The sequence below is a fragment of the Typopeltis vanoorti genome, chromosome 22 (genome assembly GCF_054136105.1).
Source record: "Typopeltis vanoorti isolate ZY-2024b chromosome 22, IOZ_Tvanoo_1.0, whole genome shotgun sequence".
NCBI classification, from domain to species: domain Eukaryota; kingdom Metazoa; phylum Arthropoda; class Arachnida; order Uropygi; family Thelyphonidae; genus Typopeltis; species Typopeltis vanoorti.
The window spans coordinates 618,946-641,688 of NC_143570.1; the positions used below are offsets into that span (position 1 = coordinate 618,946).

General features: G+C 36.2%; 1 protein-coding gene across 4 annotated transcripts in view; it reads right to left on the minus strand.

Moving 5' to 3' along the window:
* Positions 1–22,743, minus strand: part of LOC150094096 (HEAT repeat-containing protein 6) — a 446,924-nt gene that overhangs the window by 72,301 nt on the left and 351,880 nt on the right. For all 4 annotated transcript variants that reach the window (XM_090412214.1, XM_090412213.1, XM_090412212.1 and 1 more), the window contains one exon: positions 17,152–17,276. In XM_090412214.1, the coding sequence (XP_090268340.1) occupies positions 17,152–17,276 (125 nt within the window). The remainder of the gene's footprint in view (positions 1–17,151; positions 17,277–22,743) is intronic.

The window sequence follows — 22,743 nt, forward strand, 5'->3', positions numbered from 1 at the left end:
TTAATGCATAACAATAGACATATCCGCAAGGAGATGTGTTTTGCATTATAGGAGATACTAGGATAGGAGTGTTGGTAGCTTGCTCCACCTTTGCAACGAGTTGCCCTGGTGTGTACCACCTTAACCCAGTCCTGAAGATACTTTCAGGCACAAACTTTGTTTGCTCACACTTGGATAAAGGATTAAACTAAATTTATTATACTCTAACCAAGTGGAAAATAAACTTTCAAAGTTGGACATTATGCCAGGAACTGCTTCCATAACAAGGAAGACTACTACAACAACAGATGGAACTCAAAATGTGGATATGTGAACCACAGGAGAAATAAAAGAATTCAGAATTATCAAACATCTAATGAGAGAATGATGAGAATTAGAGGTGATATCCTGGGCTCCAAATGTGACATCTTATTAGATACAGGATGCAATGCCTCTACCATCAGGATGGATTATTTCCTAACATTAAAGAACAAACTGTGGAAGAGCACTGCCAAGCTGAGACAACCTGTAAGGATTACTTCTCTCTCAGACTCAAACTTTATGGCATATGAAAAGCTTCGAGCTAGAATATACCTACCAGAATTTGGACTGTACGTGTGGCAAGACCTACTTGTTGTCCCCACTACCTCCAATCTAAGTTCTCACATTATCTTGGGAACAAACTTCCTAGCAAGATATCAATTTTCTTGTGACTTTTCTAAGAAAGAAATAACCCTGATGAACAAAAGGAGATATATCAGAAGAAATGAAATTCATGATTGCGATAAGACTAGGTATCAAACAAAACAATTTAGATTGCCACTTGAATCAGGACCATCTACTGAAGAAAAATCAGCTGTGAATCAATCATCTAATAGAGATAGTGGTGATAACTCTCATGTACACATTCAATCTGATACTCCTCTTCTTACTGATGAACCAAAAGTAGTAGTGACAAAGCCAAAATCAGAAGTTACCACTTATAGCAAACTAAAGGTTGAAGTCAATTTTGGTAAAATGTCTAATCTATATCATAGAACAAACCACCAAGTTCTGAGACAACAAAAACTTAATTCTAATAATGGAAAACGTGAATTTAATTCAAAAGAGAGAATCCTATACTACAAACTTAGAAGACATGCAGAAATTGATAATAATAGTAATAAGAGAATTGATGATAATGTGAAAGAGAATAAAGGCACAAAACATAATGAGGAACCAAGTTTCAGTAAAACTTGGTATTACTTGAGAAAACGAAAAGCAAATATGTAATCCAGTTTTTTTTTTTTTTTAAAGGAGCCTAGTGTCAAAAGAAAAATTTTTCTTATGATAAAAATTTTTCAAAGAAAGGGTGAGCCTATGTTAAATTGTGAATGAAGCTATGTTATGTAATTTATTTTTTTTCATTCACATTTAACATTGCTTATTAAATATTAATCATGACTTATATAAAATTATTTATTATTCCTTAATTGAGAATTACTAAATAAATATTTAATTAAAACCTGACCTATTATTAGTTTATAAAATAATAAAATGTATAGAATTTTGTATAACCAAATATATATGGTGTAACGTAAAGTGTTATTTTATATTTAACTGTATACGTAATCAATAAGTTGAAGAAGTAGCTTAAATATTCTATTGTTCTTATTTGTGAAATATTTAATGTTATGTAATCACTCATGTAGCAGTAATATAGCATACATTACATTGGCGAAATGTTTACGCTTAGTCTATTGTCATGGAAACGCACGCGTAAACAACCACGAGTGGAGTAGAACGTGGCGTTCGAACGTAAGGGGGGAGTGAAGGTCATATAGAATATAGAGAAAAAGGGTAAAGAGGAAGGAAGGTCAGAGATAAGACAGGGAAGGGAGAAGAATTATTATTAAGCGAGTGAGGAGAGAGTTTTGCGGAACCAAGATTATAAAATCCTCAGGGCAGAAATTTATGAGTATAGTGTTCGGAAGTGAACCAATAAGTAGTGAATCATAAAGTTTAATGTTATATGCGAAATCGGCTGTCGTTATGAAGAAAGGTTAATGTCGTAATCAGATAAAAAGGAAACTGGACAGTCAATGCAAAAATTCTGATTAGTTCCAGTTAATCTGGATTACGATTTTAATTCTGTGTTGCCCTGGGAAAAAGGCTATATTGATTAGTTGGAGAAAAATAAACAAAAAGGATATCAGTGCCTTATAGCTGTTGTTTAGAATAGTGAAGTGCGATAACAGTAGTACAGTTTAAACGGTGGAGAATTTTTATTGTGTGTGTTCCGCTAACGTAAATAAGTTAATTCATAAGTGTACTCACAGTGAGTTGATGTATTGAAGATTGTAACTGGTAAGATTAGTCATAGTTGTTTGTTTGTGCTAACATTAACTGTAATATAACTTCGAAGCTCAAAGTCCGGAATAAGTTTGCTTGGAACATTGTCTACCTAGATGAGTGCCTGCTGTGAATATAAACATTGAGCTGACAGATTTGTAGAGACTGAATAAATGTGAAGTTTGTTATATTAACTTGAGTTAAGAAGACATGTGTTTTTGAAGTTGTGAATTGTATATGAAAGTTTAGTACATCGAATTGGCATGAGAGACTTGGCGAGTTGTGTTAAGTAGATTGTGTTGTTTCAATTTAAAGTTGAATTCATGTATTTGTCATATATCATATATTAAATGTTTTATTTTGTTAATCTAAATATTGTGTTTGCCTGAATTCCTTATTATTGCACCGTTCATAAACATTCGAATCGTGCGGGAACCCCAAGTAAAAATGATAGTAGATGATTTGGCCTAATGACATGACTGCTAACTTAATTTAGAACTGATCCTACTATTTATATAGACTAATCTAAGAATAGGGTGGCGCAGTATAAATATAAATTTCCCTACTTTTGGATCGGTGATCATTTCGTAATTAGTTATTTTATTTATAAAAGTGACCTGAAACTAGATAGATTTAGAACACGACGGAAAAAGGTCGTCACGACAAATGGCGCAGCAGTCGACAGGATGTGATTTAATTGATAGTAATTAAATTTAACAACTATAAGTTAAGAAATTGAATTTAGTTTTAGTGATAATAATCAAAGAAATGCTCCCTGAAATTTTAGAAAGTGAAATAATTAAATCACAGTGAACCGGTTATAATCTGGACTCAGGCAAAGATAAAAGTTTATTTAAAGTAGAAAGATTATTGTATTTATTGAGATAGTAATTTATTAATCACTATGGCTGTCACATCAAGCTCTGAAATGAATGACAGTGAATTCTTTCGTACGGTAAATCCGCAACAGGTTTTTCCCCAATATTCAGGTGAAGAATCAGATGATGTACTATTTTTCTTTACCTATGTTGAAAAACTTAGAGAAATTGCAGGTTGGACTGATTTTCAATTGCTAGTTTTAATTAGAAGCAAATTAGTAGGTAAAGCAAAAACATTTTTGCATTCTTCTCCAATACTTCGAGAGACTTTTGAGTATTCTAAATTTAAAGAAACTTTATTGTCTCAATTTTGTAAACTTAGAAGTGTAGGTCCTAACTTATGGAAATTGCAGAAAATTGTTCAAAAGGATAAAGAGACTGTTACTGATTTTCACAATCGGTTATTAACATTGGCCAACAGTTTGAATATTACTGGTGAAGATAAACCTCACTTAGATTGGGCTGTGTTCCAACAATTTAGACAAGGTGTCAGGCAAGAATTAAGAGAAACAGCCTACAAGAAGAAAATTTCTACTTTGGAAGAGTGTCTCAAAAGTGTTAAGGAAAAAGAACAAATATTAGGAGACCTTTATCCCTCAAACAATGCAAGTCTTGTGAATATTGTGAATAAGACTGATAGTTCATTCAACCAATCAGAAATAGAAAGGAGAAGTAAAGTTGAAAAAGGAAAAGCAAAGAATATTGGAGAAAACTCAAGTAATGTTAATTGTATAACTGAAAGTAAGGAACAATTTGACAAGAAACTGATGACAGAAGTGAAATCCCTAATTCACCAGGAGGTGAATAAGTTAAATCAACCAATAATGGATAGTCTTAATGAAGTTGTGAGACAGTTATCAGCTATTACTTTGAGATCTCAAGAAAATCAAGACCCCACTACAAATAAAATTAATGAGATGGTCAAACATGAATTTGAAAAACAAAGTCAACCTATTTTAAGTACTTTAGATAAAGTGATGCGAGGATTAAATGATGTCAGACAACAAATGTCTGCTATTCCTCAATCCAAGACAGAGATAAAGCAAGGAAATCCTGTTAAATGTTACAATTGCAACAAAGTTGGACATTAATAAATTTAGTTTAATCCTTTATCCAAGTGTGAGCAAACAAAGTTTGCGCCTGAAAGTATCTTCAGGACTGGGTTAAGGTGGTACACACCAGGGCAACTCGTTGCAAAGGTGGAGCAAGATACCAACACTCCTATCCTAGTATCTCCTATAATGCAAAACACATCTCCTTGCGGATATGTCTATTGTTATGCACGCCCCGCAAGGAGATGTGTTTTGCATTATAGGAGATACTAGGATAGGAGTGTTGGTAGCTTGCTCCACCTTTGCAACGAGTTGCCCTGGTGTGTACCACCTTAACCCAGTCCTGAAGATACTTTCAGGTGCAAACTTTGTTTGCTCACACTTGGATAAAGGATTAAACTAAATTTATTATACTCTAACCAAGTGGAAAATAAACTTTCAACATCTTTCTCTAAATCCAGAGTAACTTATTAAAAAAGGGTGGCACACCAATTGGCAATTCCTATAGGTGGAGATGACCTGCTAATGCTTCTGCCTGATATCTCGACTTGGGCCTGGCTCCCACTGAAGAGACCTCAATAAAGGTCGAAACCGGTCTGGGTAGTGGCCCTTCCCTTAATGCATAACAATAGACATATCCGCAAGGAGATGTGTTTTGCATTATAGGAGATACTAGGATAGGAGTGTTGGTAGCTTGCTCCACCTTTGCAACGAGTTGCCCTGGTGTGTACCACCTTAACCCAGTCCTGAAGATACTTTCAGGCGCAAACTTTGTTTGCTCACACTTGGATAAAGGATTAAACTAAATTTATTATACTCTAACCAAGTGGAAAATAAACTTTCAAAGTTGGACATTATGCCAGGAACTGCTTCCATAACAAGGAAGACTACTACAACAACAGATGGAACTCAAAATGTGGATATGTGAACCACAGGAGAAATAAAAGAATTCAGAATTATCAAACATCTAATGAGAGAATGATGAGAATTAGAGGTGATATCCTGGGCTCCAAATGTGACATCTTATTAGATACAGGATGCAATGCCTCTACCATCAGGATGGATTATTTCCTAACATTAAAGAACAAACTGTGGAAGAGCACTGCCAAGCTGAGACAACCTGTAAGGATTACTTCTCTCTCAGACTCAAACTTTATGGCATATGAAAAGCTTCGAGCTAGAATATACCTACCAGAATTTGGACTGTACGTGTGGCAAGACCTACTTGTTGTCCCCACTACCTCCAATCTAAGTTCTCACATTATCTTGGGAACAAACTTCCTAGCAAGATATCAATTTTCTTGTGACTTTTCTAAGAAAGAAATAACCCTGATGAACAAAAGGAGATATATCAGAAGAAATGAAATTCATGATTGCGATAAGACTAGGTATCAAACAAAACAATTTAGATTGCCACTTGAATCAGGACCATCTACTGAAGAAAAATCAGCTGTGAATCAATCATCTAATAGAGATAGTGGTGATAACTCTCATGTACACATTCAATCTGATACTCCTCTTCTTACTGATGAACCAAAAGTAGTAGTGACAAAGCCAAAATCAGAAGTTACCACTTATAGCAAACTAAAGGTTGAAGTCAATTTTGGTAAAATGTCTAATCTATATCATAGAACAAACCACCAAGTTCTGAGACAACAAAAACTTAATTCTAATAATGGAAAACGTGAATTTAATTCAAAAGAGAGAATCCTATACTACAAACTTAGAAGACATGCAGAAATTGATAATAATAGTAATAAGAGAATTGATGATAATGTGAAAGAGAATAAAGGCACAAAACATAATGAGGAACCAAGTTTCAGTAAAACTTGGTATTACTTGAGAAAACGAAAAGCAAATATGTAATCCAGTTTTTTTTTTTTTTTTAAAGGAGCCTAGTGTCAAAAGAAAAATTTTTCTTATGATAAAAATTTTTCAAAGAAAGGGTGAGCCTATGTTAAATTGTGAATGAAGCTATGTTATGTAATTTATTTTTTTTCATTCACATTTAACATTGCTTATTAAATATTAATCATGACTTATATAAAATTATTTATTATTCCTTAATTGAGAATTACTAAATAAATATTTAATTAAAACCTGACCTATTATTAGTTTATAAAATAATAAAATGTATAGAATTTTGTATAACCAAATATATATGGTGTAACGTAAAGTGTTATTTTATATTTAACTGTATACGTAATCAATAAGTTGAAGAAGTAGCTTAAATATTCTATTGTTCTTATTTGTGAAATATTTAATGTTATGTAATCACTCATGTAGCAGTAATATAGCATACATTACATTGGCGAAATGTTTACGCTTAGTCTATTGTCATGGAAACGCACGCGTAAACAACCACGAGTGGAGTAGAACGTGGCGTTCGAACGTAAGGGGGGAGTGAAGGTCATATAGAATATAGAGAAAAAGGGTAAAGAGGAAGGAAGGTCAGAGATAAGACAGGGAAGGGAGAAGAATTATTATTAAGCGAGTGAGGAGAGAGTTTTGCGGAACCAAGATTATAAAATCCTCAGGGCAGAAATTTATGAGTATAGTGTTCGGAAGTGAACCAATAAGTAGTGAATCATAAAGTTTAATGTTATATGCGAAATCGGCTGTCGTTATGAAGAAAGGTTAATGTCGTAATCAGATAAAAAGGAAACTGGACAGTCAATGCAAAAATTCTGATTAGTTCCAGTTAATCTGGATTACGATTTTAATTCTGTGTTGCCCTGGGAAAAAGGCTATATTGATTAGTTGGAGAAAAATAAACAAGAAAGGATATCAGTGCCTTATAGCTGTTGTTTAGAATAGTGAAGTGCGATAACAGTAGTACAGTTTAAACGGTGGAGAATTTTTATTGTGTGTGTTCCGCTAACGTAAATAAGTTAATTCATAAGTGTACTCACAGTGAGTTGATGTATTGAAGATTGTAACTGGTAAGATTAGTCATAGTTGTTTGTTTGTGCTAACATTAACTGTAATATAACTTCGAAGCTCAAAGTCCGGAATAAGTTTGCTTGGAACATTGTCTACCTAGATGAGTGCCTGCTGTGAATATAAACATTGAGCTGACAGATTTGTAGAGACTGAATAAATGTGAAGTTTGTTATATTAACTTGAGTTAAGAAGACATGTGTTTTTGAAGTTGTGAATTGTATATGAAAGTTTAGTACATCGAATTGGCATGAGAGACTTGGCGAGTTGTGTTAAGTAGATTGTGTTGTTTCAATTTAAAGTTGAATTCATGTATTTGTCATATATCATATATTAAATGTTTTATTTTGTTAATCTAAATATTGTGTTTGCCTGAATTCCTTATTATTGCACCGTTCATAAACATTCGAATCGTGCGGGAACCCCAAGTAAAAATGATAGTAGATGATTTGGCCTAATGACATGACTGCTAACTTAATTTAGAACTGATCCTACTATTTATATAGACTAATCTAAGAATAGGGTGGCGCAGTATAAATATAAATTTCCCTACTTTTGGATCGGTGATCATTTCGTAATTAGTTATTTTATTTATAAAAGTGACCTGAAACTAGATAGATTTAGAACACGACGGAAAAAGGTCGTCACGACACCACCATGGCCATCACTCTCCTGGTCTGCTATTTATGCTGTGTGAGCCTCACCACCAATCTTCTCATGAGTTCCACAATATTCTCTTTTTTATGCAGCTTCTACTTTAAACTGTTATCAGCATCATCATCATGCCTATCAAGGATTTAGGCCTAGAGTGGCCTGTTCTGGCATTAGAAGTCATCGTTGAATCTCTTAAGAGGACATCCTGGTTTTCTTTTTCCTAACTGTTATTCAACCATTTAACTCCCATACAATTTATTCTCCAAACTCTGGGGATATAGTAATGTTCTGCTGATTACCATGTGGTTTCTCAAGTTTATTATAATCACCTGCCTTATAGTTTCACATATGTTCCTTCTCAGGACTTTAGCAAGAGGTAAAATCCTGACAGGTAATTGTTATCACCCAAGTCAAAACTTCTTGATCACTCTCACCAGGTTGGCACAATATTCATATAATTTATAAATGCATTCTCAGACACTATAGCTAGATTCGGTGCTCCTGCACCATGAGTTCCTTTCCAATCATAGCCTTCCTTGTATCTCTGTTCAGGTGATTCTGGTCTACAGCATCACCTGAACAGTCATCGTCGAATCTCTTAAGAGGACATCCTGGTTTTCTTTTTCCTAACTGTTATTCAACCATTTAACTCTCATACAATTTATTCTCCAAACTCTGGGGATGTAGTAATGCTCTGCTGATTACCATGTGGTTTCTCAAGTTTATTATAATCACCTGCCTTATAGTTTCACATATGTTCCTTCTCAGGACTTAAGCAAGAGGTAAAATCCTGACAGGTAATTGTCATCACCCAAGTCAAAACTTCTTGATCACTCTCACCAGGTTGGCACAATATTCATATAATTTATAAATGCATTCTCAGACACTATAGCTAGATTCAGTGCTCCTGCACCATGAGTTCCTTTCCAATCATAGCCTTCCTTGTATCTCTGTTCAGGTGATTCTGGTCTACAGCATCACCTGAACAGTCATCGTCGAATCTCTTAAGAGGACATCCTGGTTTTCTTTTTCCTAACTGTTATTCAACCATTTAACTCTCATACAATTTATTCTCCAAACTCTGGGGATGTAGTAATGCTCTGCTGATTACCATGTGGTTTCTCAAGTTTATTATAATCACCTGCCTTATAGTTTCACATATGTTCCTTCTCAGGACTTTAGCAAGAGGTAAAATCCTGACAGGTAATTGTCATCACCCAAGTCAAAACTTCTTGATCACTCTCACCAGGTTGGCACAATATTCATATAATTTATAAATGCATTCTCAGACACTATAGCTAGATTCGGTGCTCCTGCACCATGAGTTCCTTTCCAATCATAGCCTTCCTTGTATCTCTGTTCAGGTGATTCTGGTCTACAGCAGCACCTAATTGTGTATTTTGTCATGTTAACCTCTGTCTCTAAATGGCCTTGAACCCATTGCATATATTACCCATGCTACCATCATTGGAGATTTCTTCTCTGGTTAGATTTAACTCTGCAATCATTAGCAATAATCCCCTGTTCTTCCTATCTTTTCAGTATATTCAGAATGGACATATACCATAATCACATTCTACTCCTGTCCTCCTCAGTCAACTAGATCTCACTAATGCCAATAATTTTTGGTCCCACTATATCTATCATTGCTGATGCGTCTAGCATTTGTGTATACATGTGACAGCAAACCACCAAGCTGATGAATATAACTGATAACTCTTTAAATGAACTCTAATAACTCTTAAAAACATGACCAGTTCAAATAAGAAACCAGTGTTGATTTCTCAACCAAATATCTCCTACTACATTTCTACACTTTTCACTTTTCTTTCCAGACTCAGAAAACAAGCTTTCATTTCTCCTTTATCAAAAACACCTCTAATTATGTAATTATCACCTTTTTTCACATAAACCCACTATTTCTACTTCTTCACCTTTTTTTTATTCCTTTCTTACTTTTACTGCTATTTGCCAAGAGCTTTTCTACTCACTAACTACAGTATTTGATGCAGTGAAGCCTTGTACTAAACTCTTCTTTTCCTACTGCTTTTATCCTTTCACACACTTTTACCTCTTTCACACTATCACCATTTTGACTACCACTTCCATTAATGTTCACATTTCTAATAGCATTTACCATGCCACTTCACTTAACCTCAATCTGCCAATGTCAACACATACACACACACACACACACACACCATCATCCTCTCCTTTTTACCACAAACTGCTCATATTCACCAATGCACATATTCCACATGTGCAACACTCATGGTTTTTCTGATTTTACTTTAGCCCGAAAAAGATTTGCAGCTTTCAAGGAACATAAGCAATACATAAATTTCCATGAAGAGGAGCTCTCTTGTGGAGCATTTACCATTTTTATTTCATGATGAGTAGCCCATAATATCATCACGGTGAATAAACAAAAAGAACAGACCATTATGTGAAGCTAGAGAGGAATGAATAGAAGCTACAGAGTGTTTCTGTTCTGCCACTCTCCTGTAAGTCATGATACTATTAGGAACTCATGGGAACTGAGAACACAGGTATAAATAAACATAGCTGAAGGCCAAAAGGGAACAAAGCTTGTTACAAAGAAGATTTAAAAAAGAAAAGTGACTCAATTAAATATAAAATTTAAATTAAATTACAATATTTACATATAGATAAATTACAATTGCATACAGACATACACAATAAAAAGATTATTTGCATACAGTGAATAGAAAGTGTATGCAAGACATGACATGAGTGTATAAGACAAATGAATATATATATATATATATATATTTTATTTATTTATTTATTTTATTTTATTTTTTATGTTGAGCCCATACACGAGAGGTTGGTTAATCAACCTATAGTATGTTAGTACCTTGTATAGGTAGTGAGGTTGGGAAAGGCAAAGCTTGTTTATATTTGATTTAAAAGCCTGTATATTGTATTCCTTAGGAAACACTTAAGGGAGAAAGACTGTTCCACAATACAGCAGTAGTAGGAATGAATGAGGAGGAAAAGAAACTTGTTCTGTGAGTTTCAAGATATAATGTGAAGAGATGTTAGATGGCAGCTGCACGTGTTCCAACGGACTTAGTACTGAGTGGGAAAATTATTGATGTTATTGAATTGAATTGAACAGATGAACATTTGACATGAAAATATTTGTAGAATACACATAATGCAGGAACCAAATGCCTATGAAAATGTGGGAGAGGTGAGTTGGTAAGAGATGGGTTATTAATCAATCCAATTGCCCTTCTCACTATTGAGTCAAGCATTTCAAAGGAGCTCTTAGGGACCCTCACTCCAAATGTGAGAACAGTATTCAATAGCTGGGTGGATTTATGATTTGTATAAGGTTAACAGCTGTTCAGAGATGAAGTAGCATCTCAATTGAAAGAGAAAACCTAGTTTTTTAGAAGCTGAGGATGCTATGGTTGTGATGTGTTTATGAAAAAAGAGGCTTGATGTCAGGGTGATTCCAAGAAGAGAAATCTCATCTTGTCTGGAAATTTGAGTGTCATCAAAGATAATAATGGGAGAAAATGGTTCTTTTATGTGAGATATAAGCAGAACTGTCTTTTGCTAGCATTAAAATTGATGAGGTTATCTAAACCCCATTAGAGGATGGGTCGGAGATCAGAATTGAGGGCACCGATGGTTGATGTTCTGTAGTTAAGGTGATTTGTGTAAAGTAAGATTTATCAAATGAAAGGGAAGAGTGCAATGTGTCATCTGCAAAACTGATATACAGAAGGAAGAGGGTTGGTGAGAGAACAAAACCTTGTGGAACCCTGGCATTAACTGAACAGCAAGTGGATAAGGAACCATCCACCATTACATATAATGTGCATCCAGACAGAAAGCTTGCAATCCAACTGCAGAAGTCCTGAGACAGACCAATTTATGGGAGTTTGTTTAGTAAACCTTTGTGTCGGACCCAGTCAAAAACTTTGGAGATATCAAGTACAACCACTTGAGATTCGCCAAACTTCTCCATGGCATTTATCCAGAGATGGGCAATATATGTGAGTAGATTTCCTGTTGATTGACAGCAACAGAATCCATACTGGTGGCCATTTATTAGATGGGTGTTTTTGAGGTGGTGTAGGAGTTGGGAATTGATGCTTCTCTCCATTACTTTGGATAGGATTGAGGTGAGTGAGATAGAGCAGTAGTTTGATGGCAATGATTTGTCACCCTTCTTGCAAATGGGTTGAACATAGACCAATTTCCAGGCTGTGGGACTGATACCAGTGGAGTAAGAGAGCATATACAGGAGACACAGGATAGGTCTGGACAAACAGTCAGTTCTGGACAAACCTTCAGGACAATTGGAGGAATGCCATCAGAGCCAAGAGACTCTTTTGTGTCTAATTTGGACAATATTTTTCTGGTCTCTTTCTGGTGAAAGGATATAGGAGGTATTGTATATTGAACATCTGAAATGGTTGGGGACATTTACAATGGTCTGTTATGTGTGCAATGAAGACAAAGAGTGAAGCCAGGAGATTGGCTTTTCTGTGGGGGATGATGCAACAGAGCCATCTGGGTATGATAGAGTGGGAACAGCATTGAGCAAAATTTGTGGCCAATTGCTTTGGCAAGAGACCAAAAGGCTCAGCTACTGTTTGGACAGGCTGCAAATTTCCTGCTTTTTTGCTTTTTCAAACTGTGTTTTGGAAGCATTGATAGTTTTCTTGCAGCTATTTCAGGCTTGAGTATAACTGCTAAAGGAGGATGGAGTTCTTGATGTAAGCCAGTTGTGAGTGATATGCTCGCTTTTTTTTTTTTTTTTTCTGTACAGCACTGGCACATCTTTTGGAGAACCAGGGCTTAGTTAGGAGACAGCAGTTCAGAATAGTGTGGGGAATGCATGGTTCCATGCCAGTAATCCATCACTGAAGGATTACTTCAGTGATACGTTCTATGCATATGTTTAGGTTCAAAGGACAGAAACAATAGTTCAACTATGGGAATGAGGCATAGAAAGCATGGAGGCTGTCCCATTTGGCACTGTTATAATGCCAAACTACTCTTGTATGGGAGTGGCTGTGTAAGCATTGTTGCATGGGGAGAAGACAAGCACTAGATTGTAGTCAGAATTACCTAGGGGACCACTACATTCACTGTGTATTTGAAAGGGTCACTAGTGAGGAAAAGATGTAGAGTGCTGGTTAGGGTTATCTGGTATTTGGATATTATTATTCGTGACACCTGCAAGGAGTCCGAAGACTCATTGTGGGAGGACACCCACTATACAACTGTCTCCACCGAACCTCTACTACTAATCATCTCCATCAACGCCATCTACCGCCCATCACCACCACCACCACCACCACAACTAGCATTTTTTTGTCTGTAAATTACGTGTTCTGAAGGGCCGATTTGTCTGTATGAGAGATGAAAAACCGGAGTTTCCGGGAGAAAAAATCCTGCTACTCCGCATAAGATCGGCTAACTCATCTTCGATTGAAAAAGTCCACATAAAATTCCTTCCATCATGACAAGAATCGAAATTCTGGTTGGCATGTGAACAATTTGTATGAGGTGATAGCAAATGTTTCAGCATCTGTGCCTGCAAGATCTGTACAAGGGGAGGAGGAAAGCCAGCTGGTGTTGTAGACATTAAAATCTTCTAGGAGGATGATTTCGCAGTTATGGAAGTGGGACTGGAGAAAATCAATTTTTAAAGGGAAAGAAATTAAAGAGCTCAGAGTGGTTGGTGGCATTACAGGAGAGATACAGACAGCAAATGAATTTGACTGAGTGGGGATGAGAGATTTTCAACCAAAGAAGAACAAAGTTGGGCAATTCTAGGTTGAGTGCTATCTGTCAAGGTATGTCAGAGTGGACAAATGCGCAGACCTTTGGGCTATATGTGCATCACCCTTGGGTTGAAAGGAGTTAAAAAGTGTTAGTTTGGAAAGTTGAAATTTCAGTTTCTGCCAAGAAGAGTAGGTGGGGTTTGGCAGACTGCAGATGGTAGTGGACACTATTAAGGATTTACCTTACATATATATAGTTTTATTAGTATAAAAGTTTTAGCCTAGTATCAAGGGCATCTTCAGCATGACTTTCAAATTAAATAACAAGAACAGATACTGGTATATTCAACAATGACATGCACGAACTGCACATACATGATGTAAAGCATCATGGCCTAATTTTATTAAGGTTCTAGTAAAAATAATTTTAGCAAGATTTAACAATAAATAAAAAAAAATAATTAAGTTAATTCTGAAATTTGTGAACTATTTCCCATATGAGGGAAATAGTTCAAAATAATTTAAGTTCATTGTTTCTATTTAGATTTGGTCGATGTAGCAAGGGCTCACAACTCTCTTTGTATAAATGTTCCAAGAGATTATTACTTTTATGGAGAACCTTAATTTTCTTCCAAAGAACTCAGTGTCTGATGATAACTTTTGGGGGAAAGTTATATATATATATAATATATATATATAATATTATATATGCTCCACAAGTCCCAATTACTATGGCTCAGAACTTAACATAGTCTACATGTTCATCGCGACACACAGTTGTAGATCTACCTGCTTAGCCAAAATATGATAATCCACACTGGCAAGGAATTGGATACTCCAGAGTGGACTAAAGGCATATACTACTCATGAAATTATATATGTAAGGTAAATCCATGTTATGTTATTTATTAATTATCATGTCTTAAGTTCCTACCTGTCAAGACACAATAAATTAATCAGAGAATACATGTAGAAAACTATAATTGCAATATTAGTAAGAATTTTCCTTTTAGCAGTGAATTTGAAAGTATATGGTGTGAGGTGGAGTCTAACAAGATCAAATACATGGTGGGGTGTTGCAACAGACCTAGGGGATCAGCTGCTAGCAATGATTAATCATCATGGGTGACTTTAATTATCTGAACATTGTTTGAATAGCAGTGAAATCTCATGAAAAGAATACAAAGCCAAATTTATTGCATTGTTGCATGGAAACTTTCTTAAGCAGCATGAAACAGAAGGAACCTGAGGTCAAGGAGTATTATACCTGATTATAGTGTGACAAAGGGGGGGGGGTTCAATCAAAGATGTGATTGCTCTGCCTCCAATTAGTGACAGTGATAATGCAATACTGACCTTTGAAGTGGCTAAGGGTATGGATTTTCCATTTAGAGGTTACATGCTGAGCTTCAAAGAGGAAATTATGACCAACCAAAAATTATGAATGTATCAGTTGCTAGATGGGAAGGATAATGGTGGTGCATGGGAAGTATTTAAAAAATACATCAGTGATCCACTACTGGAATGTGTCCCTAGAGTTCAAAGAATAAACAGAATAGGAGTGAAATAATGTGCCATCTTATTAAATAAGAGATTCCTAAAAAAAAACAGATGATGTAGAAGGAATATTGCATGCATAAGAAAGTCAGTTATGAAAATATGAAACTAGTAAGGGGCTGAAGAGTTACAACTGATGAAGCTAAGAATTTTGGGAGTGTTAGTAGATCGAGAGTTGAAGTTAAGAAGGCATACTGCTAAGGTGGCTAGGGAGCTTATAGGATTACCTAGTTATCAAAGAATCCATTAACACGCAGAGACAAGGAAGTTATAATTCTTCCTCGGGCTTTGATGTGGTCACATCTGGATTACTGTGCACAGGTTTTGTCATCTGGGTTTCTTGGAAAGTGGTAAAGAGAATCCAGAAGTAAAGCAACCAAGATGGTATGTCAGTAGAATGTTCTCTTCAAGGAGACCTGGTCAAGCATTTGTATAATGTAGAAGGTTGGTTGATAGGTGGAGAGGAAATTTTTCAACACTTGCCTAGAGGATGCAGAATGAGAGTTATCTCCGTAAATTGATGTATGAGTATCATTAATAAGAACATTAGGACTAGATTTTTTTGCTTGGAGACTGGCAAATGGGTTGCCAGAATCTGTTATGAATGCTGTGTCAGTAACATATACAAGGAGGGATATGATAGCTATTGTGTGAACAGCAGCAGTGGCACTGCATGACTATTTAGGTTGGGTGTGCTGTCATGTGGCTTATGCAACCTGTGCTACAAAATTCACGTCAGTTTGACCGTATGATTGCATTTTTATTGATGTATGAAAGTTCTAAGAGTGCATAGTGCATCAGCACTCATCTTAATTGGTCCAATGCAATTAATTGTAGGATAACTTTGAATACTTTAATTTACCAATTAATATAATTTTAAATATGGAAAGCATGAAGGTCAAATGAACAACAGCTATGCATCATGCGCACCGCTTATGTGAGAAGCACAAACGGTTTACGCTTCATGGTGATCTTAGATTATCATTGGCAAATACCAGAGTGAGACATGGATAATTTGAATTTTGATATGATTAAATACAGCTATATAAGGCACACAGATATTGGAGAAAGTAATCACTTGTGAAATTATTATTTTTCTAGATTGAACCAAAGAAAGGCTGAAATAACTCATTTTACTTACTTACTTATACAAGTTCCAACCTCCTTGGACTATAATCATACAATCCACAAGAGCTCAGGCAGAAAATGGGACATTCAACAGTATTGATGATCTATTGAATATAGATCGTCAACACTGTTTCCCATTGTAAATATGGGCAGAAAAGTTATAATTATTTATAGAAATTATAAATATATATTAAAACCTTGTCTGTATCGGTGTCCTAAACATGTCAGTTCATACTTCCTGCACTTAAAATAGATGAAACTCAGGAAAGAAAAACAGCAACTCAGGACAAATGAGAACATTCATTGGATTGGTTGACACAATAACCAATCACGGCCACTGATTTCTGGGTACTACTGTCTCAGTGGACACCTAGCCTCACCTTCTGGGGATTTAAACCAATGGAACACTAAGAATTTGACCTGGTGAGGCATCTGTTCAAAGGTGTCCGTATTTGTGATCGCACACCTGGGCTAATAACGCAAATGTGATGCAATGCATCAAAAAGTGTCCTCTTCATGAAGAATTAGTATATTTTGTTTAATTTTAGGAATCACGCAAAGCCAGGAAACAATTGGAGGAGTCTTAAACAGGAATAAATGCAAAAATATAATAACAGTGATACTGCTATTTCCATGGATGCACACCGCATACCTGGAACATACACGCCCATGGTGAACAGAGTTAGTGCAGACCTTCCCATAATGATTCTTCATGCTCCATGGGAAATGCTGTCACAAAAAGAAGTGAACTTTACAGTGAATCATACACTAAAGACTTCGTGAGAAGGTTAGATTTTGTTATTAACTATTAAGTTTAACAATATGAACAAACCATTAATCTAAATTTATTAAAACCATTACCTGGTTAACAATAAAGCATCACTCAGGTTGCCAAGTGCCCAAGATGATTTGGAGCGGACACTAAAATTTTTATCCTCAACTGCAGACACAATAACATTGCCCATATCAATCAGAAAAGAAATGTCCTAAATGAAGCATATGCAGCATTTAAACAACTTCTTTTATATTGTTCTAGAAATGTACATATTAATTAAAAATTCACTGCCTGAAATATGTTAATGAAACCAAAAATATTATTTATATATATTATATACATATAATCAATGTTAAATTACAGAAAGAAAAGAAAAAGAAAGACATTTTCTTGCATACTGACCATCTGGTCATCTAAATTATTTGTTACTTCTTTCACGATATAGGCTAAAAGCCTGTTTGTTTTGGCATCTAAAGAATTATACTTTCATTTTCTTCCTAGGTCCTTCTAATCTTTAGGTTTATATTTTATTACTTCATTTGATAGTCTTCTTTCTTCCATTTGTTGATTTCTTCCTGCGAGGATGTGCTGACAATTTGTGATAATCACCATGAAGAAATTGAGGTAGAATAATATAACTTACACATTATTTTACATATTCCCAGCTAAGTGTTATATATGTTACTGGCAAAGTGTGAAAAGCAGGCATTCTATAGAATGCCTGGGCGTTTTTTTGGCAAAGTATGAAATGTCTGGTTTTTTTTTTAATATTTTGCATACTTTCCCTAGGTATTGTATAGAATACCTAGGCATTGTATAGAATGACAAATACTATTTCAGATATATTTTCATTTTGAAGTTTTAAATTTTGCCACTATGGGAGGTTAGGTTAGGTTTTGAAGTTTTAAATTTGCCACCATGGAAGGTTAGGTCCTGGCAGTTGTTATAAGTATGACAGACGATGGTTTTTACCGACTTGGAACTGCTGAAGGAATTTTAAACCAACTCTATGCCAGATCACAATTCACTTTATGTCTCAAGGACTTACTGAGAGTTGGAGATGTTCTGGAATGGCATTTTGAATTGCACTTACTGCCTTTTGCATACAAAAGCACTTCAAATTTTGGCGCTTGGTTTTGCAATTACACCTTTCATTTGAACCCTTGGTCGCTACCCGTGGATTGAGTGGAAGCGGCTGACCGAGAGCTATTTCGTGGTCAGGAACGTCTCCAACTCTCAGTAAGTCCTTGAGACATAAAGTGAATTGTGATCTTGCATAGAATTGGTTTAAAATTCCTTCAGCAGTTCCAAGTCGGTAAAAACCATTGTCTGTCACACTCATAACAACTGCCAGCACCTAACCTAACCTCCCTGTGGCGGCAAAATTTAAAACTTCAAAATGAAAATATAGCCGAAATAGTATTTGTCATTCTATATAATACCTCAGTATTCTATACAATGCCTAGGAAAAGTATGTAAAATATTAAAAAAAAAGACATTTCATACTTTGCTAAAAAACGCCTAGTCACCTAGTCATTCTATAGAATGCCTGCTTTTCACACTTTGCAGGTAACATATACACTTCTTACAACATGCATCCCCCTCCATGTGGGGGATGCAGCAGTTCATGGTTGGAGGAGACCTCCCAGTGATGGTACTGGCCCTTTTCATTCTTCCTCTTTTTCTTTGCTTTTCTTCCCCCTGAATCTTTTTCACTATCCTTTTTCCAGACCACCATCACTGGGATCCAAAGCCCTGCTGCCGTGCGGTGTGACCCATGGACATCCGGAAAGGGGGATCCTAGTAGTCTTGCACTACTTTGGCCCCTACTTCGGTAAGATGGGTGGTCCTGGATGACCCAGCCAGGATCAATCGGCTAGTGGGCTTGCCTGCAAGGGTCAACGGTGTTGCAGTAAGTCTCTCACCCCATGGTCCGGGGTCGGGATCCTAGACCTGCTGCAGTGCTGGTATAGCATCCAGGGTAGCCTTGGAGTTCCACTCCTGAGCGCAGTCTTTGCTTGCCAGGTAGTGGGCGTCCATGTGTGGCTCCATGGTGGGTGGGGAGCTCTGGCGCTGAATTAAAAATTCCTTAAATATGAATCCTTCATCCTCAAATGTTTCAGGGACCCTAACAAAGTCCCAACCAAGTACTGATAATATAGACACAGCATATGGAAACAGAAGTAAGAAACAAAAGATATCAGATACTAACATAAATGTATACCAACCTTTTTAATCATTCATGCAACAGGTGAAAAACCAATTGGGAAAATGTCACCCGTCTTTATCCAAAAAGGTTTAGAAGGACTGGCAGGACCTCCCAAAACTGTCAAGAAATTGCGTTCTGGTGATATCCTCGTGGAAACAATGTGCAAACAACATTCTGAGAAACTACTGAGAGCAACGACAATGGGTGTACTACAAATTGCAGTAACACCTCACAGAACACTCAATTCCAGTAGAGGAGTGATATCAGAATGGGATCTCCTTGAGGTTCCTGATGAAGAGATATGTTCAGAGCTTAAAGATCAAGGAGTGATGGGTGTGAGGCGCAGGGATGGTCGTCTGGTCTCAACCAAGAACATCATCCTTACTTTTGATACACCTAGGCCTCTGACATCTGTAAAAGCAGGGTATCTCAGCTGTCCTGTTAGAATGTACATCCCTAACCTGCTGAGATGCTTTAAATGTCAAAGATATGGCCATGCCCAAACTGCCTGTCCTGGTTCTACTACCTGTGCCCGATGTGGCAGTAAAGAACAAGAAAATAAATCTTGCTGTGAAAAAAAAGCTAAATGTGTCAACTGTCAGGGAGATCATCCAGCATACTCTCGTGCATGTCAGAAATGGAAAGATGAAAAAGAGATACAAAAAATTAAAACAGAACAAAACATGACATATCAGGATGCAAAAAGAAAGCTAGCCACCATTACATCTGTTCTACGATTCTCTTATGCTGAAAAAGTAACAATTAAAAAAGTGCCAACAGCAACTCAAACATGTATTAAAAACTTTCTGTCCAGACGAACTTTCCAAGTCAGAGTGGGAAGTACGCTATCTTGACCATATCTACAAGAACAAGGTGTTCCCCAAGGCTCTGTCTTAAGTGTAACCCTTTTTGCTATTAAAATCAACTCAATCATTGAACAGCTTCCTCCCACTGTAGACAATGCTCTATATGTTGACGATTTCACAATTTACTGTCACTCATGTAACATGAGGGTAATTGAAAGACAACTTCAGCAAGCAATTGATCACGTCTCTCTGTGGACTCTTAATAATGGGTTTAGGTTTTCAACAGAAAAAAGTGTCTGTGTACACTTCTGTCGAAAACACACTCATCACCCAGATCCTGAACTAAGAATGGGACCTACTGTTATTCCAGTAATTACAGAAACCAAGTTCTTGGGTCTCATTTTTGACAGAAAACTCACATTTCTAGCACACATTCACCAACTAAGAGAAAAGTGCAAAAGAACTTTAAACCTCCTTCACACTCTATCCTCTACTGTGTGGGGTGCTGATCGAGCTTCATTGCTCCATCTTTATCGTGCACTTAAACGTTCAAAGCTGGATTATGGGTCCCAAGTCTATGGTTCGGCAAGACAGAGTAACCTACGATGGTTGGATTCCATCCATCATCAGGGTATACAGATAGCTACTGGTGCCTTTCGCACCTCACCCACTCCAAGTCTCTATGTAGAAGCAAATGAACTGGCTCTATCACTTTGATGGAAACAGTTGTCTCTTAATTATGCCCTAAAAATAAAATCTCTCCCAGATCACCTTACATGGAATAGTATCTTCTCTCTGCATTGGGAAGCTCAATATCACACACATCAAACTGCTATACATCCTTTTGGTATGCATATTAAAGAAACTGTGCAAGCTGTTAGTATAAATGTTGATAACATTAGCTACACTAAACATAACAGCATTCCTCCATGGCTCCATGGCCAAAGCTAATTGCTCATGGCAGGTTTGCACACCATCCTGCAACCTCTCACTTTGTCAGCTACAGAAATCTTATACCCCATCATCCATTTACCTGCAATTGTTTAATGCACACAGAGCAGCACACGCTGATTTCTTACCCATCTATACTGATGGTTGAAGAAATAACACCTCTGTTGGCTGTGCTGCTGTGTTTCCTGACATTATTATCAATCAGATCCCACCAGACTGGTAATTATACAGGAGAGTTACATGCCATTCAGTTTGCACTTGTGCATATAAAAGAAAACTGCTACCAAAAGTGTATAATTTATACACACTCATTGAGCTCTTTACAGGCTATCTCCTCTCCTATGTATAATCCTCATCCAGTACTTTACGAAGCGCTACACCTGCTTCACAAAATGAAAATCCTTAATTTCGATGTTCAGTTCTGCTGGAGTCCAAGCCACATCGGAATCAAACGAAATGAAGCTGCAGCTGCTAAATCAGCCCATACTTTCAACACATACTATTTGACAGTTCCATATACAGACTACAGACAACTTATAAGATCAAAGCTAATTGCTCAGTGGGAGTTAACATGGCAAGAAACATCAACAAATTATATAACATTAAATCTGAAATTAAACACTGGCATTCTAGTCAACGTACAAAGAGAAGGGAAGGGGACCTTGCTAGGTTCCGCATAGGTCACAGTCACCTTACGTATTCTCATTTACTGAGAGCTGATGACCCTCCCATATGTGAAAAATGCAACACACATCTCACTATTCATCATATTCTGGTAGATTGACAAAAATTTACACAAGAGAGGAATGAAATTTTCACCTATCCTAACCAAGCCATATACACTCAGGGAAATGCTAGCAGACTCAGGCAATGTTTTTAATTTTAATTGCATGATGTTTTTAATTTTTTAGAAAGAATTAATTTGTACAAACACATTTGACCATAAATTTGTTTATATGTAAATACTTTTTTGCTTAACTTAAATTTTATACATACATATTATTCATTAGGTTAAATCTGACCAATTATGTATTACCATAGGCCTTGATCTTGTGTATTTGTATCACTCTGCTGTAATTTTGTTAATATATAAATACCATAATGCTATACTTAAATTTTATGCATCAATGCTGTATAATAATTCCTTTCTAGTTCTTTAAGTATTAGTATAATAATGTTTGTTGTAATCTTACTAGATATAGATGCTGCTTTCCTTGACTTGTTTTGTATATACATATGTTAACCTATAGTTAACCTAAGGCAGGGATGCATCTTGTCCCCTCTTCTTTTTAACTGTTTTCTGGAATATGTCATAGATGAAGCTCTTTATGAATATGACACTGGAATAGTAGTTGGCGGACTAAGAATAAATAACTTACGTTTCACTGACGATATCGATCTTCTGACAGAAAGTGAAGAAGAATTACAAGTAACCAGCCATGTTTTCAGAACATTAAAAAAATATGGATTATACATAAACCTCAAAAAACAAAAACAATGATAACCTCAAAATCAGACATTGAATTCTTAAAGATACAAATTGGCAATAAGCAAATTGAGAATGTAAAGAAGTTCACTTATCTAGGAAGCATGTTGAGTCAAGATGGTCGTTCAAAAACCGACATTAAATACCGAATTGCTAAGGCAACCGTGGCTCTACAGAAGTTAAAACCATTGTGGGGAGATAACAGAATAGCAATCACAACCAGACT